We start from the raw sequence: 15,301 nt of genomic DNA on the forward strand, positions 1-15,301 counted from the left end.
GTGGCACAAAAAACCATGGAGGACTGAATGGATTCAGGGGTAGAAACAATGGCAGGAAAACCTCATTATTCCATTCACCTAGTGAGATTTCACTTTCTGGCTTTCCTTTGGGTAGAGCAAATGGGGTCACTGTTTCGCTCGTTTTCCTTCTTCTGATTGTTACTGTGAATGGGACAGGAGCACCCATTATTGTCAAATATGGCTAATAATGGAGAAAAAAAAAGGTGAGCCTTGATATATAACCTCAACTATGAGTATTGCTGGGGTACAATGTTGCACTGAAGTAGAACAGGACAGCTAGCCAGTAAATTAAATAATAAGAGAGAATTGACCAATGCCCCTCACTTCATGTTGAAAATATTCTCCTATATATGCACTAATACTAAATAATGACTTTTTTCTGAGGAACAGCCTCCTTAGCTTGCTCTGTTAGCAAGCCCTAACATCTGGAATTTGCAGTGTACTGTAATTTTGTTACTATGGTGATGAGAGATAGCAAAAAATTTTGAAAGATTGAGTGTCCCCTGATGCTAAAGGCAAGTGAATAATCTGTCATAAAAGATAGATCCAATTCATTTTGCCTTATTGGAATAACTATTTCTACTGAACTGAATGAAAAAAGGGGAAATGTTTTGACCCTGTCACATCAGCTGTTCTGGTATATAATGGAGACAGAGTGTGATATTTCATTCTTCTGGTAAATGTCGCTCCACATATTTTCAGTTGCTTTAGATAGCAATTCTATTCATAATTCAATTATTGGAAGTTCACATACTTATTTATTAAGTGGTTTGTAATTAATTATTTATGTTTATCCTGTAGTTTACTATTTGAGTAAACGTATTTTGTTTACCATTTAGAAATTATACATCTTTTGTGTAAATATAAACATATATATATATATAAATATATATCTATATCTTAAATATATGTCTATTTTTGAGTCAGTGGATTCAAATTACTAACAAAATGTTGAATCAATACACATTACTACTTCACAAGGAATTTATTACAAAGCTATATTATTGCTACAGCAAATTGCTAAAAATTTCTTCTGATGTAATTTGTAAGTATGTATTAGGGAGGTGGTTTGAATCAGTGCACTAAAATAAAACGTATGTAAAAAGCATATTTGATACATAATTTTCCAGAAGTAAATGGAAATAAATTTTTAGATGCTACAATTCTGCTTTATCTTTGATGTCACAGGATTAAAAAGAGCTAATTGTCAAAAAATGCTTAGGCAGTTCATAAATGTTAAGGTATGCAGATAGATCATGTAAATCCTGCCTAGGGTTACAAGAATTTAGGAGAACATGGGAAGCTACTGGACAGAACGTGAGAAACTGCTGAGTTCAACAAGTAACAGGCTAGGTAGCTGAATGCTGCACAGACCACCACGAGCAAGGGCTGAATTTCACAGACAGTGAAGGAAGAATTTTGCAAGAGACATGGAAATTTCAAATAATTAAAGAGGGTGGGTTGGGGAAATTTTACAGATTATTTTCTTGCAAGGCCAACAGAGACTGAGTAACAGTCTATTTTCTTTTCTACTTCTGTGTTAACACCTCTCATAGTGCAGAGTGATAGATATTTGAACTAGACTAGCCAGAAACTAGAATGACATCTAGATCTGGAACAACTCAAGCTCTGAGCCAGCAAGTCAGCAAGAGGTTCAGGATCTGGATATGGAAATCAGACAGACTTAAAATCTATGCTGATTCTTGAGGCATCTACTAATGAGGCTTTATCTTTTTATTTAGAAAATGAAGGAGTGTGTATGTTCATTGTTGAAGTTCAATACTAACTAGACATAGATAAGGAAAAAGTTTCAGCCATCATTGCTGCTTATGTTCATTTGTCTGCTGTTCATGTTTATCTAAGGAAAAAGACACTGTTCATGATGATTCACATGGCTTGCAGATTTGTAGTGTGTATATGTGTGTGATTGTGTGTTTGCTTACTGAAAGCACATTCAGGTTCAGTACTGGCTGGATCTGTAAACAGGAATGAGAAGAACCCTCCTGGTCAGGGAATCCACTGGATTCAGCTTCCATTAATAATAACTCCTGTGAGATATTCAGTGACTATTCAGCATCTCACGAGACCATGGCTCCAGTCACATCCTTCCTTTGCTACAGATGGGATTAGTTGCTCCCAGAGATTCCTACCATGATAATTGACCAAAACAAACAAAGCATTTGGGACTATGTTAAATTCTTTGCTTTTCAGATGGTGGATAGCTCATAGATGTCCCAGGTAGTAATTGGAGCTTCACAGCTTAAAAAAAATTAGAGACACACAATAAAAGACTCTCAATCCCTCAACAAAAACAACAAAGAGAAATAATATGGAAACACGACATAGTAAAAAAGTAATGTCAAAGAGCATACCAAGCATCACTCCAACACTCTGTATTTTTTTATGTTTATTTCTTTTAGGTCCATTTTGTGAGGAACCTGATGATCCTTGTGCCTCTCAGCCATGCCTGAATGGAGGTATATGCCAGAATAACCAGTCTGGACATGTTTGCAATTGCCCTTCTGGTTTTCTTGGTCACAACTGTGAAATTGACATCAATGAATGTTCTTCAAGGCCATGTCAGAACAGAGGTACATGTATTGATTTGCCAAATGTAAGTATAAGTGTTAGAGATTCCTATTTGAACAGAGAATCATAGAATTACAGCATTGCATCATAGAATGATTTGGGCTGGAAGGAACATTTAAACATGATCAATTTCCAACATCTCTGCAGTGGGCAGAGACTTCTTACTCTAGACCAGGATGCTGGAAGTTGCATCCAACCTGACCTTGGGTACTTCAAGGGATGGGGCATTTACAACTTTCCTCCCATCTCACTAATTTAGCAAAAATGATGATGTGTGGGATGATGTCAGAGGTCTCACAGAAGTCAAGATAAATGGTATCAGTTGCTCTTCCCTTATCCATCAATGCAGTTACTAGATCATTGAAAGACACCATTAGTCAGACATAATTTGCCTTTTGTGAAGACATATTGTCTGTTTCTAATCACCTTGCTGTCATCCAAATGCTTTGACATACCTTACACGAGGATCTGTTCCATGAAAGTGTCAAAACAATTCCAATGCGAATTTTCGAACTAGCTTTGCATGCTTCATGAAGAAACATACCATTTTCTCAATGTGTCCTGTTTATAGTATTTTTATGATAAAAACCCCCAAACTCCCCATTTCACATCAGTTGCATGGTGATCACTTAAGGAACTACCCATGTTATTTTTTTTTCCCTCTCCCTAATAAAATTATCTGACACAAACATGAAGCATCATGCGACCTTTATTTTATTTTCTTGTTCTTGCCTTCCCTGCAGCATAAATTTTTAAATTCCTTTTTTTTCCTTTCCCTTTTCTTTTCATAAAATAGAATAAATTCATGCAAAACTCACGGAGTTTTAATGCTAAAGTCATACCTGGTAGTATGTCAAAATAAACTGTTGATGTCCTTTCACTAGCATGTCTCTTGCAAATAGCAGGGATTGTACAGAATCAAAAGAGCGAAAGAAGAGTTCAAAAGCTTAGTTATCATATAGCAGTGATACATATTCATAGATTTCTAAGTTATGCAACCTGTCTAAATATTTTGTCTACTAGGTATAGTAGCACAAACTATTTTGTGCAATAGGCAAACAGTTGTAGTAGTTTGTTTCACATGTATAGAAATGTCTCAGTGGGAGTTGAAGTTTCCTGATTATATCTTTAAGACCAGTTTTAAAGAAGCACCTAAGCACTTCCAATTTCATTAGAGGAACAAACCCCTTTGCTTTTTCCTTTACTTTCAGACTTCAAAAGGCCTAAGAAGAGCATAGAAAAATATGGGTGGTACTGTCAGCCCTAAGAAATATTTTGTTTTGTAAAATAACTTACTTTTCTTACTGTTCAAATTAGAGATTGCAGTAACTGACAGTCTTTAACTGTCAAAGAAAAGCATAGACTGTGCTTTATATAGAAGGAGAAAATGGATACCCATCATTTTCTTTCCTCCTCTAGTTAGTGATGGTTTGGGTTTTGATGTACTTTGTGTACTGTTAGTTTGCATCTAATCGATGCAAACATTACATTGAAACAAAACCAGAAATGCGGAAAAAACCCCAAATTAGTTATGAAACTCCTTCTTGATTCAGTTATGAGAAACTGTAATTTTGAAGCTGGTATATTTCCATCTAGCAAACTCAAGTATGGTATAATCTGTGCTGGAAGGCCTGTTCTTCTTGTCCTTAATTAAGTTTGTGACCTATTTGAGACTAGAACTGTTGCGTCTTTGTAGACTGCTTTGTACAATGAAAAGTTGTCTTACTTAGGGTCTCTGTACTAATGGATGTAAACACCATAAACACTAAATTTTGTACTGCCTTGGGTACAACAAATAATTATTTCTGATTTCCCTTTCTTTTATAGGATGTGGCATGTATCTGTATGCCAATATTTACTGGCAAGTTCTGTGAGAGAATACTGAATCCATGTGAATTATTGCCTTGTCTAAATAATGCAACTTGCATAGTTCAACAGCAAAACTATAACTGCCGGTAAGATTGGATGTTCCTTTATTTCAATACTTTGTTGGTTCACTTGATGATATCACATAGATTGCAGAAAGAAAAGACATCATCATTCACAGAGAGCACAGAAAACTATAAACTTATGCTTTAAAAATATATATATTTATCTTTTGTGCTTTACTCTGTTAGGCTTCTTGTAAACTCTGGGAGCAATACAAAAAGATTTAAAGCATTTAAGGGCTATAATTTTTTTCATTATTAATACTATTAAAAATATATAAATTTTAAAACACTGATGACAATTGAGACAGTTATACTACATGTGCCACTCCCTTCCAGGGTACATGAAGTTTATGTTGTTTCTGAAAATATAAGGGAAGCTATTTAATTTATAGTTCACAGACATGCATTAGTAGACTTTAAATTAATCCTTCAAGCAACATATGAAAAACTGTTTAATTCAGAAATCACACTAAAAATTATCCATTTGAAAATACCAGAAGTGACCCAATGTATAATTTAATTTAATTTTTAAATAGATTTTTAGAATTTTTTTCTATGTCACTAAGGAGTACAATTTATCCTGTTCCCCTTTGTTTGGGTTTTCTCTTGCTGCCTGAGTAAATTCTGATAAGCATTACTGAAGTAAACATTTTTCAAATTTTAAGATATTCATAAAAGCAGAAAACTGAAAGCTGTGATACAAAAAAGCCTGACAACATATTATGAATGAACTTAGAAACTTCAAAAAAATATAAAAGTATACAACACAGAGTTACAGTGCATCAGCAGAGATACAATTTAGAAGACTTAGAATAAAAATATAAGTAGAACTGTTTACACTTTCCCAAAAAAGAAAATCCATACAATTTCATTCTTATTCACTCCTAAATACAGATATACATACAAACACACTTATGCAAGCTCATATACAGTTAGATCTTCCCATATAGATATGTAAAGCACTGAACAACAGCAATCATTAATTTTCCAATTCTTTAAACTGGGATATATGCTAATAATTTATTATTATATAGCCAGTCTTCCCACAATATGCGTATATTAGTATGAAATGTGTTGAAGTTTATATTTAAAAATATGCATAACGTGAGAAATTAATATTCAGATATACATTACCTTTATTAACAGAAACCAAACCAAAAAAGAAGTCATAAAATATTATCCTGTAATTACCCTGTTATTCATATTGAATATTTTATAATTCCACAAAGTATTTCTAGAAATGGTCTGCTCCAGGAACCTCATTGTACCATAGGAATTGTTTAATAAAAATATCTATGGGAAAACGTTGTGGTTGAACTATGTTTCCTTTGATAATATTATGTGAGAATAAGCATGGAAGTCATTATTTAGATCAATATAACAGAACATAAAAATGGGCAATTAAGAACTCACTTTACATGGGGGTGGGTTATAAGCTCATTAACACTTAGAATGTTCTAAAAGGGGAACTGACAACCTAGAAAAGAACACTGTGAATAGTGTTCAATCCACAGTCAACCCAAGCAATCAATTTGCCCACCAGACATTCTTGATGAAGGAAGAGAACTCCAGAAAGTGACTCATATCTTCCACAGAGAAATATCCAGAACAGGTGACTTGACACATCTTACACAAGTTTGCAGTTTTCTTTGTCCAAAGGTAGAGGGCTACAATACAATAGCAGAATATTAGAACACAATAAATATACAATACTGTCAGAGACTCATAGAACAGCCAAGATACTAGAAATATCTTCTGGTCCAACCTTTCATGGGAAAGGGAATTTAGATGAGATTATTTAGTACCCTGTCCAATTGCTTGTTGAAAACTCCAGTGTTCTGCCTTAGTTTTGCTATTCAGTCCCCAAAGGCTTCAACTATTGATTACAATAATTTTTATGATTTTTTAAAATAAATTAAAAATACTGTTCTCTTTTTTTTTGTGAAATTAAAATTAGTTTTCCACCACTTAACCTGAAATAGTTAATAGAAGTATTTATGCCTCTTTACTTAAAAGGAGGCATTTAGTCGAGAGAAAGCATTTTTAAGTAGTATGAATTGCATATTTTATACAAGGAGATTACATTCAGTAGTTTTGTTTGTGAGAGCTGCAATCTTGCCAGAGTGCTGAAATGCAAAGGAGGTGTTGACAGATAGAGAAGTCCAACAGTTAGCAGACTTCACTGTTTTAAGAATTCAAAATTTTCTTTTTAAAATCATATTCTGCATTAGCTACTTGACTAACAGAGTAGACAGTAGTTAGACAGTTTCAGTTTTCTAAACTCACAGGCTTGGACACTTTCTGCCTGTGATTCATGTTTTAATTCACTTCACCCAAAGGTAATCTAACATTAATTACGTTGCTTTAATTTGAGGGATTTGTAGCTGCTCATCAACATTTTAAGTGAAGATTTGATTCATTTTTGGTAATCATTGTCAAATACTGTACGTTATATCTCTGTCTAGTCACTCCACAATAAACTGCATGTGTTTCATACTACATTTGGTGTAATACTACATGTCATACTGCAACATGATCCACTTCTATAGCATTTTAACATCATAAATAAATGTAATGGTGTTTAGGTCTGATGCACATACAAGCTAAAATAATATCTGAATTGAACTTTTTACTTCATTAATTTCTATTTTGCTTCCCCCTATGCTACATTGTTCTCCTTATGCTCAAACTACATTCTTATATCCTACATAATCCCAGCTTCTTCTCAACATATCCTTCCTTCTTTGGAAAAGCAGTTGCTTTCCATTCTAAACATATAATGAAACAGGAACAATTTAATTTTCCCCACTTCAGTTATGATGTATGACTATCCTGTATTCTAATTCCATCCTTTCAGTCTTGATATCACACACAACTTTTTGCTAAGAATCTAATAGTCACATTTTTTCCTAAATGTCAAAATTTAAGGTGAATTCAAATAGGCAGTGAACGAGCATATCCATCAAAATAAACTATGATTGTTTGCTTTCTATCTTCTTCTATTATCCATGTACTTTATGAGAATAAAAAGTCACAAAAAATGTGAAAGGGTGTTCTGAGAAAATATGTTCTGTTGGTGCTGTCTTTGGAACTTTACTGTCAACTTGTTTTCCTGTTAGCTTACATTTCCCTTTCCTTATATTAGTATGTTTATTGCAAAACAACCAAAAAATCCCCAGAACCAAAAAAATGAGCAAATATAAAAATTAGAAGAAACCATTTCTAAAATTGTCTTTCTAGACTATCTAGTTAATAAAATAAAAGATTAAAGCAAAAAATCTAGGAACTCACTTCAGATCATCAGTAAAAACAAATCAGTAAAACAAACATTGTAATTGAGTTGCTCTTACTTGGTTTTAGATGTTATTAAAAATATAAAAAAATATACAAAATATTTTTATTATTATTTACATTCCTTCATATTTAATTTTTCTTACTAAAAACTTCTTTTAACTACAATACATGAACTAGAACTTTATTAAGAATAGAGTTTGCAAGAATTCTGAAGTGAAGTACTTGAAATGGCAGAAATATGATCACATGTAGCATCTTTTTAAAGAGGAAGGTGAGGATTATGTGGTTCATTGCAACTTCCTTAGAGTTTTCTTATGTGGTTGTGTCTATACCAGCCTCAAAGCATATCCATTTACAGAAGGTTTTTCCATATTCATTTACCTCTGCCCATGTGGTCCTATGCATGAATTGTGGTTGGTTTCCAGAGATTTCTGATTAAATCCAACCAGTTTAACACTTCACTAAGTTTAATAAACTACTTAAGCCTCTAGAAATGCTAAATGTGTCTGTCCATTCCTTAGACTTAGAGCCACAGATATACATCTTGAACTGATTTGGTAAGTCTGGTTAACTCAGTTGCTTTCTATTGAATGTTGCTCCCCAAGAAGTTGCTGTGGAAAATATATCTGTAACTTTAGGATATTGCATCACTGTGAGAAGCCCCATGCATTTTGAAACCAGGAATTGGATAGGTTTTTTCTAAATGAAAAAACATAAGCAACACATCTGGATGTCATATCAGTTAGGAGCAAGAACATAGGAAAACCAGAAGCAATTCTGTATGATCTTCATAATTTCCAGATTCTGGACTGTATAATTTGAAAAAAAAATGTACTTCTTCGAAAGAGCTAAAGAAATTTCCATCTATTACTTTTGGATTCTTTCACAAACACAAATTTTCAGCTAACTGGCCATCTCCTTTCTCTTCTTAAATATTTTCTTTCCACGTTACCAGAAATGGCCTTTAGACAGGGGAGCATGCTGTAAGAACATAGTGAGAGTGTTTACAAGGATTATCTATCTATCAAGATATAAGTATTCAAATATTTTTCTACATTGATCCATTATTGATTTTAAATATCCATTTGAATCTCATCTCTTTTATTTGTGTATTTGAGATTTTTTTTTAGCATGGGAGGACTACATCAGGAAATGATTTTCTCCTACTAATAGTAGGTGTTGACATGAAGCAGAAGAAATTTCTGCAGTTCCATTTACATACATGAGTTATCCATTACTCCATTGGCATCACGTAAAACTAACAGTCACAAAAATTGAATGCTATTTTTTTTGTTGAAAGAAAATACTGAACTACAATCAAGCAAACATGTAAAAAACTATGCATTGTTGTCTCTAGACTGTTATTTACTTAATTAAGCATGTCATTATATACTATTTATACTACTCTTTATTCATTAGCAATGATTGGTGTTTATTCCTCACTTATCACATTTTTATTTTCATATTAAAACATCTCTCTGATGCTTAAATTGACCTATCCTCTCTAACAGTTTTCCAAAATCTTGTTACCTTTTCAACAGTTTATTAAATATTACCTCATAATAGACTTTTTTTTCTGGAAGATTATATGAAATATTGGTGTGAAAATATTTTAATCAATTAAAGAAATTATTTACCAAAAAGCAAAATTTTTCAGAATCATGCAAAGGATTTTTAATTTCTTGAAAACATATTCTGTTTATTTTAAATAACTTAAGAGATTTGTTTTGTTACTGCAAGAACATAATTTAATAGAATTATGGAACATAATGAAATACAATTCACTTTTAAAATGCAAGTTCTCTAAAATTCACTGGTGTATTTGCAGCTGCATGCCAGGATTCACTGGGAAGAACTGTGAGGAAGTAATTGACTACTGCAGGCTGCTCAGCGTCAACTGTCTGAATGAAGGATTGTGTCTTAATGTAATTGGAGGATTCACTGTAAGTAATTTAATACATGTTAAACTAATTCAGTGTTCCAAAGTATAAAAGCTTCAGACAAGCAAACTTGAGATGCATTCATTACTTTAAGAGACAAGAGGGGCACAATATTATAGGTTTTATTTACTTTAATCGATAACACAAGGACAATTCTCTTGGGCAATATGGATTTTTTTATTACTTTTTTACTGAGATCATGCTTAGTACTACATCAAGTAAGATAACTGAAGGGTACTTTTATAGTAAAAAGAATATATAACTAATTGTGGTCGAGTGTCATTTCCCACAAAGATGATAATCACAGCTGCGTTGCAGCCTTTAAAAATACATTGCTTGAATTAAGAGCATCTGTTGCCATTATTTTAACCAGAATCAAATTACTTATCTACACATGAACATGTTTAAAATGAATACAAGTTTAAAACTTTGATGATGAAACTGCAGTGTGGTGACATCCATTCCAACTGAGAGTGTGGGAAAAAAAATATTAAGTTGTCTTGTTTTAACTCTCTAAATTGCCCCTGAAAATGTTAATCAAGGTGCAGAATCTGGCCCTTGTCCTTGTTAAACTCCGTATGGTTGGTGATTGCCTGGCCCTCTCATTTGTCAAGGTCTCTCTGTAAGGCCTCTATGTCCTTGAGAGAGTTTAAAGCTCCTCTCAGTTTAGTGTCACCAGCAAACTTATATTGTACTCCTTCATGCTCTTTGTCCAAGTCATTTATAAAGATGCTGAAGAGCACAGGACTGGGGATGGAGCCCTGTGGAACCCCACTAGGAACTTGTGCTGGCTGTTACCTATGACTGAGACACTCCAGGTGCTTTCAGATACTTCTCAGAATAATATTTTCCATGGTTTTACAAGCACTGAAGATAGTCTGGCAGGCCTGTAGTTTCTGGGGTCTCCTTCTCCTGTGTATGCAGATAACCACAGAAAATGGTAGAGTAGTTAATAATACACAAATATGATAAGTATTTCCAGGTGGACTGCACTACTTTAGGAAATCCTGTGTTCTATGAGAGGCAAATTCAATGCTGTATGCATAGAAAAAAGAATATGAATTATCCAGTACTGAGTGTTCCCGATAGTCAGTGACAAAGAAGGCAACTTTTAGCTCAAAGTGAATTTTAAAATATGACACCACACAGTTGATGAAGACAGAAAGACAATCCCTGTAGTCAAAAATAAGCACTTGTATATATAGAAGCATTTTTCAGTAGCCATACTTCTTTGACTGTGAGTGAAAGGTCATATTAGGCAGCTATATTATCTAAACTGTTTTAAAAGCTTGTAAATGAGGACACCTCTATTAAAAATGAAGTTTATGAAATAAAATAAAGAAATCATTTAAAATTATATTCTCAAAAGTACATACAGACTTGCAATCTTAAAACAGTTGGTGGTCTATCAGTTTTTCTCAGAAGAAAAGGAACAATTGTATTTAAAATATTCAGCTGTTCCTAGCAAAAAATTTTAAAGCAAAAATAGCAAAAAAGGGATAAAAATTATTGTGCATGGTTCTGAGCAGCTGCTTCTTCTATGTACTATTGATTATAGGAGGACCATTTTCAAAAGCTTTTTAGGTAATATGGTCCAATGCTGTGTTTCAGCAGTTTCCCATCAGATCAGTGCCGGGTCACATCTGTCCTGTCCTTGTGAATAACTTCACCAGACATTAAATTTCATGAGGATCTACTATTGTGGGATCCAAACCCCATAATTCCCACAGAAGGCTGAAGGCCTTATTGTGGATTGCTTCTAGTAGTCAATGCAGCATACACATTTCACCGATATTAAAAGGTTAGGAAAAGGATTGTATTTTCCAAAGTTGCCATGAATAGTGAAAACATAAATCCCCCATTTTATTTGGGCTCTGAAGAAGATCAAAGATATGATATTCACCTTGTTGGTTTCTAAAGCACAAAAAGACAATACTGCAGCTTTGACTGAGTTTGAGAAATATGGTTATCATTTGGATATATAATTTTAACAGGTGAAAAACACAATTCTTGAACATGAACAGCTCTTCCTCTCTCAAAAAGTATTAATATTAAAAATTCTACTACTTACTTTTGATTTATCAATTATTGCAAGAAGTCTGCTATTGAATTTCTCCTGATTTGCAGCTGCTTCTAAGAACTGCTTCTAAAAATAAATATAGTAATTGTAAAAGTTCTAAAGAAAATATATTATAGCACTTTTTTTTATAGCCATACCATAGGAAAATTTTTAATTAATGTACTGGTTTGTCAATTTTATAATAAATAACTCCACCTACTTAGAAGACAGGGGGCACTGTTTTAAGAAAAGGAATAAATTAAAATAGTTTGAGCATAAATCATACTTATACAATTACTGATGTGTGAACCAATTTCAGAGTTCAGCAGATTTTTATTCAATAAAACTACTTAGCTACATTATTTTGACAATACGATAACCTGCTTCTTAAAAATATTTTTAAACATCTGCCCATAGATACACTTTTCAATAGATTTTTCTGTTACCATCACAGCTTTTCTTTTTCTTAAACGGATTTCATAAGTGAAAAGTCAGTGCTCTTGTTTTGCAGTTGTTAGTATTTTCTCATTGCTTTTAATCTGATTGTCTTAAACAATTTATGGCTGTAGGTATCTGTTTTCCTTATCTTTACCTGAAGACAGGGAAAATATGAGCAATGCCCAAAAGGCAAGCGGTAGAGAAAAAAGAGCCGTTGTTTGTTTCATGCTAATCACACTGCTGCCAGATGCTAACCACCTCAGGGTATGGAGTGGCTTGACTAGGGTTCACCCAGTGATTTAGTATGGCTCCAGCAGAGCCTCAGGCACACAACTGGGCAGTGAAAGCTGATAAAGAGAGTACACAAATAAGAAATCACCTGTGGATGTAAAGCTTTCCTCTAGGTCCCAAGGGTGGACTGAGCACCTTACTATCTATTTATCCACAGCAAGTAGTTTAGATCATGGCAACAAGTATTATCTCTCCTTAAGATCCCCTGTTTCCTCCTGAATCATTAGTATTAAACTGAAAAAAACCTCAAAACCAACCAAACAAAGTAAACATACTGAAAAAATATATTAAATTAATCCAGTGTAAATTCTGAGGATAATGGAATTCTAGTTTGCTGGAGTTTACAAGCCTGGAAAGGAGTGCAGTTTTGAAAAGATGGTAGTGGGAAAGTTGAGGTATGAAAATTGTCAAGTCTTTGGCATACTAGCTGTCTTTACTTTCCAGGGAGAAACCATTGAATTGCATAAAAATGACAGAATTCACAGGTCAGTTATGATTACCTACAGAAGTGCATTTGATGCACAAGAAAGTGCAGCTCTACAGTGGTTGCTACACATTCTCCCATTCATGATCTGCCATACACTTCCTGTGGAAGGGCAGGCAAATTAAAAATGCCTTCCTTTCACTTCTTGTAGAGTGCAAGAATGCTCACTCATGTTTTTTTTGTTTTTTTTTTTTTTTTTTTTTTTTTTTTACCTAACAGCTCCTTACTATGCTACTAGCAAGTATCTTTCAACTTATATGGTCTGCACAGTGTATCTAAGTCTGTTTTGTCAATATGCCTTTCTCCTATCATCCTGACAAACCACTGATTCTTGTAAGGCTGTGTGCTTACAGCCAGCAAAGAAATTGAGTTATGTAGACACAAAAACTGAAGCTGGAAGATGAAGAGGAAGCAATGTCATTGTAAGGTCTATTTCCATTTGCCAGCACTACACTTGAGACAAGATCTAAACAAATTATACATATTGCCTGAACAGCAGAGCTGTGTTGGCAAACAAATGCACACAGCATTAAAGAAAGAAAAAACAATCTCTGTCATCATTCTGGGTTTCACCATTGGCCATTCAAAGAAAATGTCTGAAATTTCTCTGAGAATCTGTACTGACACTTGCACGTGGAATTTTGTGTTGGAAAAATTGCCAGTGGGTGCCCTGGTACCTTCAGAAAGAGCAACAGGAAATGCTGCTGATTTCTAACTAGTGTTCCTACAGTGCAGTGGAAGCAGATTGTGCTTTTAAGGGAGAGCGAAGCTAAGCAAAAAGGAGTAATGGTTTTAACTTCTACAAGTAATTTGCCTGGAGAACACTGATTAATGATAACAGATGCATTCCTGTCAATTCCCTTCAGAAAATTGTTCCCCAGTCACCAGAATTTTGCTTTCTTAGATGGATGTACATTCAATAATGTTTATCTAATAGTATGATTCACCATAAGAGGACACAAAAATAACATAATAGAAAGGACTGGTATCTAAAATCTTACCCTGCAGATGGCTCTGTGATTGTTCATGTTATACTTTTTTGATTTTTTTCTCACATCTATATAATGGAGGCATAGCTTTTATATTTGAAGCTTTACGATGAATTTGAGATATTTCAACCACAAACTGTGCACCATGAGGATATATGGTTGACAAAGTAAAATTATGAATATACATTAATAGTCAGTAACACCATGGGTCACACTGTTGTAGTTGAAGATAAAAAACCCAGTAAATATGTTCTGCCCAAAGACTACCATGCTCTCTAGCAAAGCAGGAGACTGTATACTAACACAGAAAACAGTCTTTACTGAAGCTAACAGGTTCCTTCTGAGGCAATGTGGGAAAGAGGATAGAGAAGGGAACATCTCTTTCTCCTGTGGATTTTTTTCCCCATCAAGCTGATGTGTGGCCCTCATTCAGCAGAACTTGTATAAAAATTGCAATCAGGCAGACAGAGGTCCAGGTTTCATCCCTTCCAGATGAGGTTTGCCGTTGTGAGTGCAGAATCAGGCCCATCAGCCAGCTATCAGCCTGAGGATCAAATAGCTTCTTTGCAGAAGAGCAGTACCAAGCCCCACAGACTAACCTGAAAAACCTTTGTGGAAAGTCTGCTGCTCAGGTCTTCTTGGTAAGCTCCTCCCCGAGAAGCCAATCTCAGTCCTAATGCGTTTTGATAATGCTTTATCCCTAGAAGTCCAGCTAAATTTATAGCCCAGAAACAAAGCACCTCTATGCAGAATTGGCAATAATCAGCAAAATGGAGCTATGTTATACTACTTAGATCTCACAGCCCAAAGGCCTCTATAGGTACAGAGTTTGTGGTAATTGGGAGTGGGGCTGTGGCTGAGCCTCATCCCCCAATGGGCTACAGCTGTGAGAAACAGGTGAGCAGCGCTGACAGCAATGAGCCATGGAGTGCCCAGGGGCACTGACCAACCACCAAAGGGAACAGAGGGCACTGAGGTGCAATGCATCAACATGAGGGGTATAAAAGGTTGGGCTAAAGAACAAAGGGAGCAGATGTTTGCAGCCTTCTAGTGTGATATGGTGTTACTCTGGATGGGCAAATGCTTAAAACCTTCTAGAATTGTATGGCGCTATTCTGTGTATCACGGCTGCCTTGACTGTGGCATGTGCTGCGGCATATGTGGCGACAGGCCTCCAGCTTATTCTTAGAGAAGCCATTTGTATTTATTGCATGAGAGGAGAAATAACTTCTAGATCACATCTCCAGAACTAAAAGGCAGTAAAG

General features: G+C 34.6%; 1 protein-coding gene across 1 annotated transcript in view; it reads left to right on the forward strand.

The window, feature by feature from the left end:
- The window catches only part of EYS (eyes shut homolog), a 703,292-nt gene that overhangs the window by 40,169 nt on the left and 647,822 nt on the right, over nt 1-15,301 (forward strand). Inside the window, exons 3-5 of the mRNA XM_030944777.1 lie at nt 2,442-2,635; nt 4,438-4,565; nt 9,664-9,778. Coding sequence (XP_030800637.1) covers nt 2,442-2,635; nt 4,438-4,565; nt 9,664-9,778 — 437 coding nt within the window. The remainder of the gene's footprint in view (nt 1-2,441; nt 2,636-4,437; nt 4,566-9,663; nt 9,779-15,301) is intronic.

This window comes from Camarhynchus parvulus, chromosome 3 (assembly GCF_901933205.1).
Source record: "Camarhynchus parvulus chromosome 3, STF_HiC, whole genome shotgun sequence".
In the NCBI taxonomy this organism is placed as follows: Eukaryota; Metazoa; Chordata; class Aves; order Passeriformes; family Thraupidae; genus Camarhynchus; species Camarhynchus parvulus.